Source organism: Triticum dicoccoides, chromosome 3B (assembly GCF_002162155.2).
Source record: "Triticum dicoccoides isolate Atlit2015 ecotype Zavitan chromosome 3B, WEW_v2.0, whole genome shotgun sequence".
Lineage (NCBI taxonomy): Eukaryota > Viridiplantae > Streptophyta > Magnoliopsida > Poales > Poaceae > Triticum > Triticum dicoccoides.
The window spans coordinates 227,000,298-227,015,783 of NC_041385.1; the positions used below are offsets into that span (position 1 = coordinate 227,000,298).

Consider the following 15,486-nt stretch of genomic DNA (forward strand, 5'->3'; position numbering starts at 1 on the left):
AGGGATGTGAGCTAACCGCGACATGGCCGGCATAGTGCTTTGCCTCTAGAAACTATGGAGCAAGTGTTCTCATTCCATGAGGTGCCGCTAAGGTCTGTCAGCTTGGACACTTGGATCCATCAACTTCTCCACTTCCTCAGGTGGTTGTACACCTGGGTGGCAGACACCTCCTACCCACGGAACTCGAACACCTGCTTCACAACGGTATTCAAGTGCACCTCCTTGAAGCCCTTGTCAGTCCTAACTCCACTAGAGATGATCTCACACATCTTGTTCAGCACGAACATGGACATGAACGGCTGCCACTTCATGTTGTTCGACCTACCATCCTTCCTTGCCTTTGCTGCTGCTGAGTGCAGCGGCAGCAGCAGCAGGAGGAGGAGTTGGCTCAACGACCACTGCTGGCACATAGAGGGAATCAAACACGAACACCTCTAAATCAGGTGCCACCTCGGACATAGACTATGAGTCCTCGACAAACAGTGGAGCAAACTGACTGTTGGACAGGACAAGGGCCTGACTAAGATATTGCGTCTGCGTGGTCATGTCCTACAATCGTAGCACGCATTGACAATAAGCATAGCACACGACATACCGGACAATCCATGAAAGCAGGAGCATACATGTACATGGTTCATCACTATCATAGCAAGCACATGAGCTACTGCCGATTCGGGCGTTTCCCCTAGGCCAGGCTCATGAGCTACTGCAGATTCGGGTGTTTCCCCTGGGCCTGGCCTGGATGTGCTTTAAGTTTCGTGCAATGCGGGATGCATAGTAAACACAGGCAACCAAACGGGCCAAGTTCTTCCTACGCGGGCCAGGCTGGGCCATATGCAGGCAACCAAACACGCCCTATATGAATCCTTCAAAACTTCACAAATCCATGCTCCATAAAATCTTGTATTATGTGGAATTGGTGTTCAAAAGGTTTGGACTTCTTGTTGACCTTGACTCCCTTTCCTCGGCCACAACGTGGCTATTGTCTCAATAAGATCCATTGGGTCCAATGCACTTGGGACCATACCAAGCTTGGTGATGAACTTCTTGATCTGATAGCCCTCCTTGGATGCTTCTTAAGCAGCCATACATTCCGTCTCTGTTGTAGAATTCGTCACGATAATTTTGTTAGAACTCATCCAGCTTACTGTGCCACCATTTAGCGTAAAAACAAACTCTGACTGAGATCTAAAGTCGTCTGGATCAGTCATGAATCTTGCATTGGTGTAACCCTTTACATGAGCTCTTCATCACCTCCATACACTAGGATCATTTCCTTAGTCCTATTAAGGTATATCTGTTGATCACGAGATTTGGAAAGAAAATCATAAGATTTAAAATAAGTTCATGAAATTTGAAACAAAACTTCATAGAGATTTTGAAAAAAAATCATCGATTTTTGAAAAAAAAAGTTCAGGGGATTTGGAAAAAATCGTAAGTTGAAAAGGTTGATGAATTTGAAACAAGAAGTTCACATATATTTGGAAAAAGAAAAACAATTCATCGATTTTGGTATAAATCATGAGATTTACAAAAAAAAAGTTTGTAATTTGATTAAAGTTAACGAAATTTGGAACAAAAGTTCACAGAGATTTGGAAACAGGAAAACAAATTTTAAATAGTTCATGGGTTTGTGAAAATAAGTATAGGAATTTGATTTAAAAAATGAAAAAGAAAGGAAAAATAAACCTAAAACCAAAAAGGAAGAAATGAAAAGGAAACGAAAAATGAAAAACAAAATGTGAAAACTGGCAAAAAAACATGACGGGCAAAACCAAAAGAAAAAACCACCCAGAAAACCGCGAGTACATTTATTGCAAAGGTTCCTCAAAACATGGTGGAAACAAGAAAGACCAACATGGGTCGGCCCATGGACATACATCATGTAGCGGAGGGTGCACGCCTGTTAGCGAATTGAACTGTAACTAGTGCTTAAGGCTGAAAATAAGAACACGGTCTTTCTTCTGGGTGCGATAGGAGCTCCTATTCCGCGTAGTGCGTGCAGCGACATCAAAAAACGTGCACCCTGCTCCCCCTCCCCCATGTACCCTTTTGTGCCATGTAAACTATTCATATCGGTCGACCGACTAAGTTTTCGACTTGTCTCACACTTGCATTACACATGGTGGGGCCATGCGCTGCTTTTTCTCCCTCACCCCGTATCTTTTCACACGCATTTGCTTTCGTCCACTCGTCCCCTTCCTTTCTCTATCTCCTTTTCTCTTCCACCTTCCACGCCACATCACAGGCAAGGTTGTTACCGCTTTTTCCGCTACGGCCAAGGTCGACCACGAGCTACGACAGGCGAAAGGGAGGGGCGGTGACAATGCAGGGTAAAGCAGGCGAGCGGTGTTGCGAGACAACTTTGGCATGCGTGGTAAGGACAGGGGATGAGTTGCAAGGTGCCGCAACAAGCTGAGCTAGCAGCTCAACCGACACGCACACGACCACGACATCGACTACCTGGTGTTGCAACTAGTAGAGATGAAAGCTTCTACTGCCGACATCAGAAGATGCAATCGAGCAGCCAAGCGAACCATGTCGGCGATGCAGGATGATGTAACTGGCACTTAGGGTGCTACAACGGGCACCATCGAGAGCTAGAGCCAACCACCGGTGATGCTATGAGGGCCATGCTGAGATGCTGCACCAGCCACCCGGAGTGCTACCACGGGCACCACCAAAAGCGGGAACCGGTGCATCGAGGGGGCCACAAGAATGACGACGAGCTGCATCTAGGAGTCCCCGGTGCTGCAATCGGCACGACAGTAAGCTAGAACCAGCATGGTGGCGAGCTGCAAATCAAGGCGACAAATGCTATAATCGACATACGGTGAGCTGGAATGGGAGCCCCGATGTTACAACCGTCATGGCGGCGAGCTGGAATTGGAGCGCCCGATGCTGTAACCAGGTGCGGCTGTCAAGCAACTGTGGTGGGGCGACGACGTCAAGCATCGACGAGCGGTGGTGCAACCGATGGAAAATTTGGCCATGAGCACGTTATGTGGCAATTTTTTACGAGCCAAACAACATTGTGCTAGTGTCGAGCTAAGCAGGGGAGGTTAGTGAACACCTGCTTCTTGTTGACTTTTTTTTGTTATGGGAAACCACCGATCCAACGGCCGTTACGCACTCAATCATGTGGCTGTGGTGCAACCGAACGAGTTTTCGGCCGGCTTACCGGCACCTAGCGCAACCCTTTGCCCCGGACCACGATGGGGCGGGACACACATTTTTTTATTTCTTCAAAAACTAATGTATTTCAGAAACAATGTTCAGGAAATATTAAAATATTCAAGAATTCAAAAAGTATTCATGATCTTGAAAAATGTCCAGGAAATAATATAACATCGTGAATTTGAAAAGCGTTCGAATAGTCAAAAAATGTTCAGGAAATCAAAAAATGTTCATGATTTTTTTAAAAAAATTGCATATAAAAAATAAAAACAGATCATGAATTAGAACAACATGTTCATGAGTTAAAAAATGTACATCAACATTGTTCACAATTTTCAAAAAATATTCATGTATTTCAAAAATTCGACTCATTTTTTTAAAAAAATATTACTTAATAATGATTCATCGATTCAATAAATGTTCATGAATTCCAAAAAATATTCTTGAATTAAAAAAATAAATTTTCAATTAAAAAAATGTTCACAACATTCGAAAAGTATGCATGAGGTTGAAAGGTATTCACAATTTTTAAAAGTGTTTGCAAATCTATAAAAAATGTTGCCGAATTCAAAAAAGGTTCATGATTTCAAAAACATATTCGCAATTTGAAGCTATGTTTATAATTTATAAAAAGCAAAAAATTTGAAAGATGATTCAAAAAATAGTAAAAGGAAAGAAAAAGGAAAGGGGAAGAAAAGAGGGGGGAAATGGAAAGAATAAAGAAACATAAAAAGCAAATCAACACAGAAAGAAAGAAAGAATGAGAATAAAAAGAAAGAAAAAAACAAAAATGAAAAAAATCAAAAGGGAACACACCCCAAAAACCGGTCCATGAAGGAGCTACTTCAGCCTGCCCAAAAGTATGAAACAAGGAGTGCAATTTGCGTGTTTGGTCGCCATCCTGTAAGGCAGTAGCCCACGTGGTGTGAAGGAAGCACGTGATAGGCCTAGCGTAGACCCGGACATGGACATCCCAGCTAGGACAGCCTAGCCTGAAGGCCCGAAAATAAGCCTGAACAAGGAATAAATTATTATTTTATTAGAAATATAGGTATAATACATATTTTAAATACCGGCCCTAAAAGCATATTTTAAATACCTAAAAATCATTATTTTAATAAAAATCATTGTTCATGTGTTTTGGGCTGCTGGGCAAGGCTCGGGCTTGGGATTTTAATGCCGGGCTTTACAAAGCCCGTCCGAAACCAAACCTCGGAATACCCAGGTTTAGCCTAGCTGCAACGATCATCATGTTGATGTCACTTTGATTTATTTTTTCTCCTCTTTTTTTATTTTTAATGCATATATTTCAAAAACATAAATTTAGTTAAGAATTCAAAATCATAAATTTGAAATAAAATTTTAACATGGTATAAAAACTTTGTTAGCATGGTTTTTAGAAAATGTGAATAACTTTCAAAAAATTATTCATGATAACGAACAAATGTTCCGTGTTTCAAAAAAATATGTGCAATTTTAATAAAAAATTATTCAGTCTAAAATAAATAAATTAGAAATAGCCTTTGGTTTGCTGATCCAACTGAAAATCACAACCTTTGGTTTGTTGATTAGATTAAAAAATCCCAAAAAAGGATTAGATTAAAGAAAAAGATAGCACCAACGACATAAAAAAAACACACGCGCGAACCGTTGTTCCGAAAAGCATCGGATTGGATTGGGATTTAAAGGGGACGACGCACCGGCGGGTTCGCAACCCTAGTTTTCGATCTGATCTTTCCCCGATCTTCGCCGCCCATCTTCCCAACTTCCCCCCATCTCGAGTTTGCGCGCACTCCGGCGAACATGGCAGCGATCATGGCGGGGCGCGGGCAGGGGCTGGAGCAAGATTTCAATTTCTTCGTGGTGGTGGACTTCGAGGCGACGTGCGTCAAAGACGCGCGGATCTTCCCGCAGGAAATCATTGAGTTCCCCGCCGTGCTCGTCGACGGCGCCACCGGCCGCATCGAGTCCGCCTTTCGCAGGTACGTTCGTCCCAAACATCACCCTGTGCTGACCCAGTTTTGCAGGGAACTCACCGGCATCCGGCAGGAGGATGTCGACGGCGGCGTGGATCTCGGCGAGGCGCTCTGGCTGCACGACGCTTGGTTGAAGGCGGCGACGGCGGGGGCAGGGAACAAGAGACGCGTCCGCTTGGCCGTTGTGACATGGGGGGACTGGGATTGCCGGACCATGCTCGAGTTCGAGTGTCGCTTCAAGGGCATCGAGAAGCCCTCGTACTTCGATCAGTGGATCAATCTGAGAGTCCCCTTCCAGGCGGCGCTCGGTGGCGGAGGGCGGGTCAACCTGCAGGAAGCGGTCCGGGCGGCGGGGCTGGACTGGGAGGGCCGCCTGCACTGCGGGCTGGATGACGCGCGCAACACCGCGCGGCTGCTTGCTGAGCTCATGCGGCGCGGGGTCAAGATCACCATCACCGGCTCGCTGGCGCCGCCGCCGCCGATGCAGAAGCAGCCGGCTCGCACAAGCCCTTGCGGTGGCTCACCGGCGCTAGCGTCGGCGCCGCCGCCGATCCAGCAGCAGCCGCCTCGCACAGGCCCTTTCGGTGGCTCGTTTGCGCTGGTGCCGGCGCCGATCCAGCAGCAGCTGCCGCAGCCTCACATGATAAGCCCCTGCGGTGGCTCCTCTGCGACGTGCTTGTGCTACTGCGGGCTGGCGAACAGAGGAGGCGTGATGCAGGGGAAGTGCTTCTCGGGATGCGCTAACTGGTCGCCGGCCATGGGACCCGTGTCCCCCTACTTCGCCTGGAGCAACTGAATGAGTGACCCACGGCATGAGACTGAGATTCAGAATCCAGTGTGGCTCAGTTGTTAGTGTTAATCGTCCTAGCCATCAGAATCAGAGTTAGTCTAGGTGTAAATTTGGTCATTGAAATCGAACTTGACCAATAGGGCTATTCTTGATGTAATCGGTGTCTGAATTAGCATTATCAATAAAAAATTTCGTTTTAGTTATGTAATCGGTGTCTGATTCTACTATACTCATGTGATTGTTCACTGTAATTCGTGTCTGAATTATTATTATCAATACAAATTTCGTTTTAATTATATTACTATTAATAAAAGATTCCTTTTTCTCTGAATTTCTTCAGTATTGAGCAACAGGCCAACGGTTGACTTGTAAGTGAAATTGATAAATTTCTGATGAAGGCTGCGGAATTGATAAATTGCTGATGAAGGCTACAATTCCAATCGACAACGCAAACTGTAAGTCGCCATCTGATGAAGCCCCCTGCTCGTCCGGAAGCTCATCCATCACGTCGGCCAAAGATGCAGCGACGACGATCGATGCCGAGGAGAGGGATGCGGTGAACAAGGGAATGTTACAACTTGCCATCTTGCCGCATATCATCATCATATAGACAACCTTACGTCAAGATTGACAAATAAAACAGCCAAGTGTAGATTTCTGAGATAAGAGCTAACACAAATCATTTGCTCCAACACAAATGCCAACGGTTGTCAAGCTCTTACTCCCTCCGTTCCAAAATATTTCAAAATAAATGACCCAATTTTGTACTAACTTTAATACAAAGTTAGTGCAAAGTTGGGTCATCTATTTTGAAACGGAGAGAGTACATAAACGCCACACATTTTCAGTCATAAAATGAAAACTTGGTTACAAGCACACCACAACCGTTGTTGCTGGCCAATCAAAGCCTACCTTCTACAGACCAGCAGGTAGCATCACAGCCAAACACAAAGGAAGGACTAACCAGTAACCATGGTTTGGGTGAGTCGGTTACAAGGTGCTCAAAGACTAGCAAAATCTACTGCCTACGGAGGGGAACAAGCTACTCTGTGCTACCTAGCCCTTGGTTTCTACTGCAAGGGCTATATCAACCACCTAGAGAAGTTGTCGCAGACCACCTCAAGTGCGCCTTCAGGCCAATAAAACCAAGGTTGTTGTTAGCATCACACCGGCTGATGTGAATGTGCATAGGAATTTCACTTTGTTGTGTTGATGTGTTTCCTGATCATGTTCAAGGTCTCCATAACCTGTGAAAGCAAGACTACAATAAGTACCCGATAGAAACATCAAAATCATAATTTGTAAGGGTGCAAGAAAATCATGCTGTCCCAATGGATGCCAGCAATTCCTAGCACACTAGCATGATATGGAGCAATAGGTACTCCTAGACGCAGGTGCCCGTGGGACCGGCATGGTGTACGCATGAACGACACCGGTCCATGGGTTGTACCCACCGACCCACGGAGGAGGCGCCTGGGGCTGCTGCAGCTGACGAGGAGGGCCCGCGGCCTGCGGCTGCTGCTGGCCGCCGCGCCTGCCTCCGCGGCACCGATCGGCGGGTGGCGCGGGAGGGGCGGGGTGCTGCGGCTGTGGGTAGGGCGCCGGGTGGCGCTGCTGTGAAGGCGCAGCCGGGGCGACGGGTGGCGGTGGTGGCCCGCCGCGGGTGGTGCCGGCGGTGAGGGTAGTATGGATGGCCCTCGCCTTGACCTGCTTCATCCGCCGCTCCTCCAGCCGGAGGTAAGCAACGAACTTGGCGAAGCAGAGCTCGGGGATGAGGGTGAGGTTCGCCGCGGCGTTGCCGAAGTCCTCGTTGAGGCCGGCGGTGAGCGTGCTGAGGAGGAGATCATCGTCAATCTTTGCAGCAATATCGCGGAGCTCGTCAGCGAGAGTCTTGACAATAGTCGTTGACAGAGGAGTTGTCCTGGTGGCATCCAAAAAACTCTTGCTACAAAAAACGCGATGTTGAAGACGATTGTCGGTGACGAGCTAGTTCAGCTTGGTCCACACAGCGTGGGTGTCATCATCGTCTTGCATGACCGTCTGAAACAGGTCTGGCGAGATGGTGAGGAAGAACCACCGGATGAGCGTGGCGTCGATGGTGGACCAGTCATGGAACTCGAGCACGAGGCTGGAGTCGACGGAGCTGTCCACATGTTCGAGGAGGTGGTACTCCCAGAACACGAGGGAGAAGTACGTCTTCCACACGTAGAATGAGGAGTCCATCTGGGAGAGACGAACCGGAACCCGCTCGTAGATGTTGAGGTTGCGGATGTCGGTGTACGGGTTGGAGGGGTTGGAGAAGCCGGTCGAGGTGACGGATGACATGGCGTTGGCGTGGTGGTGCGGCTAGGGCTCGGGTTAGGGTTTGGTGGTGGCGGCTAGGGAGAGGTGCAGCCGCAGCGTGGGGCTGGGTTGCGGCGGCGGCTAAGGGAAGCTGTGGCGATGAGTGTGGATGGCAGCGGCGGCTGCGGGTGTCGCGGCGACGGCAAAAGGCGGTGGCGGCGAGAGCAGCAGGAGGGAGTAGCACGGCGGGGGGAGAAGGTAGCGGCGGCGGCGATCGTGATGAGAAGGTGCAGTGCAGCGGCGAGGGGGAGAAGGTAGCGGCGGCGGCGATCGCGATGAGAAGGCGTGGTGCGGCGGCGGCGGCTGGGGCGGCGGCGGCGCAAAGGAGGCGCGCGGCGGCGGTGGTGGAGCGGAAGCGAGGGTTGTGACCTAAAAAACTGATACCATGTATGTTGTTGGAATTGCACGATGTATTATTGAGGTGCAATCGCACATATATATGATGTACAATGATGGACCACGACCTCAACTATACAAGAAAAACTAGGAGCTGGGCCCAATATACAATATGCACAACACATATACTCAACAGGTTGGATCATGATCGGGTTGCGAAGAGTACGACTACATCAACCGCGTTGATAAATACTTCCGCTTAGCGATCTACAAGAGTATGTAGATGCTCTCCCCCTCTCGTAGCTATGCATCTTCATGGATAGATCTTGCGTGTGCATAAAAATATTTTTTTCCCTGCAACGTTCCCCAACGCACCTATGGTGGTGGCACTGGCGCGAGGGCATCGGCCGATGCTCATGGTGGTGGAGCCTCCTCCTTATTCCCTTGGTTGTTGTCCCTTCTTCCACTACAAAAAAATACACTTCCGTGATGATACGTGTTTGTCATAGTAGGTCACGTTTTCTGTCATGCATGTATATCCATGACGATTTTATGACAGAATCAAGATAGTCATACCTGTGTTGTCGTAGAAGTGTTCCATGACATTACCAAAATTATCATCACGGAAGTGTCCACTTCCATGACGATAAATCACGCATCACAGAAGTGCTTTCGTCAAGGGTGACCGACACGTGGCATCCACCATAACGGAACGCGTTAAGCTATCAGGTCCGGTTTTGGATCCGATAACCCGTTAACAGCCCTGACCAATGGGGATTTTCCACGTGTAAAATCATCATTGGCAGGAGGAAACACGTGTCGGATCACCACTGGGACAGATGTCATCCTCTCATTGGACAGAAGGCGCCTATGATACATCGACACGTGGCACGGGCCAACAGAGGCCCATTCTTGTGAAAAGGCTGGCCCGTTTGACTTGGTCAAAAGGTGGCGGGCCGACCCATGGAAAGCCTGTTAACGGCCTGTTCGCATATAGCCCATTTACAGCCCGCTAACCCAGGGCCCGTTACGACCTATCCGAATTAGGCCCAGTAGCGTCATCTGGGTCGTCCAATATGATTCCAACCCATTTTAACTTTTGGCCCATGACATCTTTTGGCCCATATGAGGCCCTTTATAACTCTTGGCCCATTAACGGCCTGTTGTGAAACTAGCCCGTAATGAACAGTGCATCACTTTATACCCATTAACGGCCCGTGGTGAAACTGACCCGTAATGAACAGTGTATCACTTTATACCCATTAACGGCTCGTTATTCCGTTGGGCCGTTTCCATCCCATGTTATCTTTCGGCCTTCTCAGGGCCCATTTATTCTTGGGCTCATTTCCAGCATTCGTTTACTTACGGCCCGTTACTGTCATTTTCTGCTTGTGGGCCAAATTCAGCCCGAGGTTACAGTCGTCCCGTTTGTGGCCCGTTAATACGTTGGGCCGTTTTCATAGCGTCATCAAATACGGCCGATTAATGATGGCCCGTTATGGTCGGCCCATGAACGGACGATTCGAAATCTAGCCCGTTTACGACCATAATGCGGTCTGCTATTGGACCATGTTTGGCCAACCGATCATACGGCCTGTAGAAGGCCCATTGATGATACAGCCCGTAGAATGCCCATTGTGTCTATGACCCGTATAAGGCCCATTGTTTCTATGACCCGTAGAAGGCCCATTGTTTCTACGGCCCGTAGGAGGGCCACGGTAACTACAGTAAATATGTAGCCCATGGTTATTGTGGCCTAGTTTTAAAAAATGGGTTATTGTGGCCACTAGCAAACCGCGGATAAATAACTGCACTGACTACAAGCAAAGAAATAAACAAGACAATGAGGAAATAAATAAGCAAGCAACTTACGCTAAGCTATCACGGCTATTACACATATTACATCCACTGGGCATCAAAGTTCGCCACCAGTGCAAATATAGGGAACAAAGCAGCATATAAACGCTGCAGCAAAACAAGTCCATAACTGAAACCACTTCAGAAGAGCTCAAGAAACAATATCCTGGGTACCCATAATGCTGGCAAGATGTTTAGCAAGCTTATTAACTTTCTCTTGTTTGGCGCTTAAATCCTCCAGCACTTGCTGTTGCACCAGAAAGTATGCATCTGAATTATGCAGGGACTTCCTCAGTCCTTCAGCTTCCTGTCGCATAACATCTGATTGATGTCTTTCAACTTGAAGTTGAGACTCATGAAGCCGAACTGATTCAGGCAACGAGTTCGAAGAGCTGGTGCCAGCAGTAGTAGCCAGTAACTCGAACACTACATTAAGACAGGACTTTGGGGTTGTCTCAATGTCTTCAATATAGTTTTTACCAGCTTTCTTGGAGACCAACAGGGATGTCTCACTATCTTGAATCTATCTGCATTACTTCCTTTACCATTGCATAACGGGGTACTCTTCTCCAATATTTTATCCGTGTTCTAAAAGAGAAACAAACAAACACATCACAGGTTTACAATGTAGTATATGAAACTCATTTTGGTAAACCAGTTTAGTAGTAAGGTGGACAGGATAACAGCATGAAACAAACATATATCTATGTAGTATGGTCACTGTATGGTCTATATCATTCTAGTTTATGTTGCCAAATCAAGATAGATACAGTTCGAATCATATCTAGTTAAGACAAAGCATCATAAAAAGAATACAAGTGTGGGAAACTACACAGCAATAACAACACTTGTAATGTGCATGCCATGAGAACATAACTGTTTATTCAATTGAAACTGAAATCAACATAGAGCATGTTACAACAGCAAACACGTTAAAGAAATAGGTTTAAATCATACCTGTTGCGCCATTGGAGTTTCAGTTGCATCCTTCAAATTTGAAATTAGTTGGTATGAGTAAATACAGTGATGCAAGAGCAAAGTAGTATGAACCATAGCTACGGAACCTGACCTAGGAATAATTCTTCTTCTGCTTTAAGCGTTGACTTGGGGTTCGGAGTGGTGGTCCTCGTGCTTTGGGCACTGCAGTTGCCTTACTAACTGCTCGTGTTTGGGTGCTCTGTGGTGGAGACGGTGCTGTGTCAACGGGAACTGGGTTACTATCTGCTGGGGTTGGGGTTAGAAGGGGTGTAGCTGGTTCTCTGTCCAACTGGGTAGCTGGTCTGGGTTATTTGTGGTGGGGCTGGTTCTTGGGCAAGTACAACCATGGTTCTATCTGCGTTGACAGGTAGCACGGTCTTTTCTGAAGACCATGTTTTGCCTCCCACAGATACTGCCATCACCCCCTCCAATTGAAATGGCTGATAAACATGAAAAGTAATTGAATGTACAAACATTGTAAGATAGACAGGTGCAACGGATAGTAGGAAAGAAAACAGGGCATGAAATAATTCACATTTATGTTGTCTAACCAAACAGAATAGCAGGACATAATTTCACATATATGATGGCTAATTAAACAGGATAGCATGACACAATTTCACATGTATGATGGCTAACTAAACATGATAGAATGACATACTTCAAAAATATGATGCGTATGTAAACATGATGACATGATATAACTATACGATGTGTCTATTAAAGTGGTTGTCATGCCAGAAATCACAAACATGTCGTCGATGGAAACATGATGGCATGATATAATTCACGGATAGAATGACAGAATTTAAAATATGATGACTATGTAAACAGGATGAGATGATATAACTATATTATGTCTTTAGAAAATGGGTTGGCATGCCATAATTCAGATACATGCTGTCTATGTAAACATCATGGCATGATATAATTCAAATATATGATTTATATACTAAGGAAGTGAGTAGAGGGCAATCGCATATATGATGTGTCAACTAAGGAGATGGCATTCAATATTGTGTATATGATGTAAAAACTAAGCATTGCAATACAACATATGCGTGATATGAGTAATATAACCCTGCCAAGTTTGAGCATACACCTCAGGGGGATAATAGGACTGGTCATCTGCCTCTAAATCCTCCTCTGAAGAGCTATCTGTAACCAGCAAGATGTCTGCTTCAGCAGGTAGCATTGTCTGCTTTGGAGACCTTGTTTTCACTCCAGATTTCTCCATCACCAATTCAAATGGCTGATGCACAGGAAGAGAAGTTGAATATACAAATATTGTCGAAAAAAGCAATGAGAAATAAAAAAAAAGGACGGCATGATATAATTCACATATATGACGCTTGCTAAACAACATGGCATTGCATAATTCACATATATAATGCCTTGCAACAAGATAACATTGCACAATTCACATATATAATGTCTTGCAACAATATGGCATTGCACAGTTCACATATATGGTAATTAGACACTAAACAGGTGGCGTTCACACAAAGCATGTCTAAACTAAGAAAATGACATAGCAATGCAAGATACCATACGCACGATATGAGCAACATAACCCTGCCAAGTTAGAGCATGCACCTCGGGGGGGGGGGGGATAGGACTGGTCATCTGTCTCTGAATCCTCCTCTGAGGAGCTATCTGTAACCAGCAAGACAAGTGCTTAGTCAGATAGCATTTTCTGCTTTGAAGACCTTGTTTCCACTCTAGATTTTTCCATGACCGTGCCGAATGGCTGATGCACAGGAAGAGTAATTGAATGTACTAAAATTGTTGACAAATTTAACATGTAATAAAAAATGATGGCATGATATAATTCACATATAAGATGACTGGCTAACCAGGGTGGCATTGCAAAATTCACATATATGATGCCTGGCTAAACAAGATGGCATTGCATGATTCACATATACGATAAAGAAACTAAACAGATGGCATTGACACAAAGCATGTCTAAACTAAGCAGATGACATCTTTGATGTATACAGTAAGCAACGCAAGGCACCATATGCATGATATTACCAACATCAGCATGCCAAGTTAGAGCGAAGACCTCATGGGGTAAATAGGAGTGGTCTTCTCCTTCTGAATCCCCCTCAGAACAGTTATCTTCCTCTTGATTACGATCCAAAATGGTTGGAGGGGGGCTGCCTTTGCGCGCACCATGGAGCGACATCTGCATGGAATTTTATTGCCACGCAAGGCTCGTCTCCTTTTCTCTACATGATCAGTTCCATTGTGTACAATAACTGGCATGCATAGGAATAAAACATAGTGAGATTATGTAAGGAGTGCATGCACAAATCCAGAGTGCTGGTTGCAAACTGTGGATAGACCCAAATCCAATGATAGCAGGCAGATAATAGCTTTAGTTAAAAATACAGATAATGGCTCCTTTAATGTTTGTTTGCACCCAACATGAAACTCATAGTAGACACTCGAGATTAACCAGATAGTAGACAGATGGTACTGATTGCTGCCCCAATATGTACCCCACAACCATTTAAAAACTCAAGTTTCAGCATTAGTTTGGACCTGACTCAGAGTCTAATAGGTGAACACAATGATAATGTAGCATGTCATCATATTAAGCGATGCATAATGTAAGCAGACGCGGAAGAGTGCGACCTCTCTTGCGGACCCGTGTAGTCCTCAAGGTCATCTGCTCAGTTGATGACGGTAATGCAGTTGTCGTGGCTGCCGGCGGCGGGGAAGAAGATTTGAGGCGGCGAAAGACAGTCTAGAGAGTGGATCCCTGCTATGGTGAACCCTTCCGTCGTTGGAGCAGCTGAGCTGGGGTGGAACACAGTGCCGCAGGAGCAGGACAAACCACACAAGGTTTTCTTTGACACATATATGTAACAGAAGTAATTGTGTAAGGGCTTGTTTGAATTTGAGGATTCTAACAATGAAGGGATAGGAAATAGATAGGAATAGGATAGGAATGCACGTGCAAAACAGAGAATTTAAAAACACATGATTTCTGCCAATCTGGGTGTTTGATTCACAAGAATTGGAAGATCACATGATGCAAAGAAGCGTGATGAGATTAAGTCAAACCACAAGAAATGTACGGTTATAATGCTATTATGCTACTGTCTCTTAGTCTTGTGCTTCATGAATAGGAATATGAAAAGGAGGACAAGTGGAAATTAGAATTCCTATGATTTTTCTTTCAAGGAGACACTAAAGTAACAAATTCTATAGTTTTCCTTTGCTCCACTCCTTTGCACCAAATTCATGAAAAGTAGTACCATAGGAAACTTTCCAATTCCTATGTTTTTCATTCACTTTTCCTTTCAAGCACTGGTGATTCTAGTAGGCAGGCTTGATCAAGGAAAAGCCTACACTAAAAAAATGTTTTTGTGCTACTTCTATTACTTTGGACCCAAGCCACTGCCCTACTAGCTCAACTCCCAGGCCCATCCACAAATGCACAGCTCAAACGCACGGAGATAAATAATGATGGCGTTCAAGAGAGTCCATCACGGATAGCTAAGTTTCCTGGTACCTCATTTCTTGTCATATAGTAGGATAAAATAATCGTATTTCACGTTACTACGTGTGCTCAGTGGACAATATATATAACATGTAGAGTAAAAAAGAGATGCAGTAAGTGTACAACCTATTTGGCAAAGCCATGTCGATCTCAGCGTGATTGGGTTGGCCGGTGAGGATGCTCCGGCTGACTTGGCTGTGGGAGGAGGGGAAGAAGATCTTAGGCGTCTGGAGATGGAGCCCGAGGTACTGCTCCGCTGTGATGGAGGGTTTCGTCGTTGGAGCAGCTCCGGTGAGTTGTACGATGCCGAGTCTGAAGCAGGACAAGAGAGACAATGTTAACCTGAGTGGAATTCTGTGGCACCCCGGCTCAGAGAAAACCGGAACGCCCCGTATTCCAGCCCAGAGATCGAGGAGAAGTCTTCTGGAATACGACACTGCTTAGCTTAGAACAAACCAGCTTTCTATTATTACACGAATATGAATACAAGGTCTCCGATATTACAATGAATAACA

General features: G+C 45.7%; 1 protein-coding gene across 1 annotated transcript; it reads left to right on the forward strand.

The window, feature by feature from the left end:
- The first annotated feature begins 4,842 nt into the window (after positions 1–4,842).
- LOC119275633 (ERI1 exoribonuclease 2-like) lies at positions 4,843–6,146 on the forward strand. The gene has a single exon (XM_037556517.1). The coding sequence runs from the start codon at positions 4,981–4,983 to the stop codon at positions 5,947–5,949; it is 969 nt and encodes a 322-aa protein (XP_037412414.1). The 5' UTR covers positions 4,843–4,980; the 3' UTR covers positions 5,950–6,146.
- The last annotated feature ends 9,340 nt before the right edge of the window (positions 6,147–15,486 follow it).

Bases quoted from the DNA above. Each gene is read 5' to 3' on its own strand.
- LOC119275633 (XM_037556517.1), top strand. From the start codon at position 4,981: ATGGCAGCGATCATGGCGGGGCGCGGGCAGGGGCTGGAGCAAGATTTC.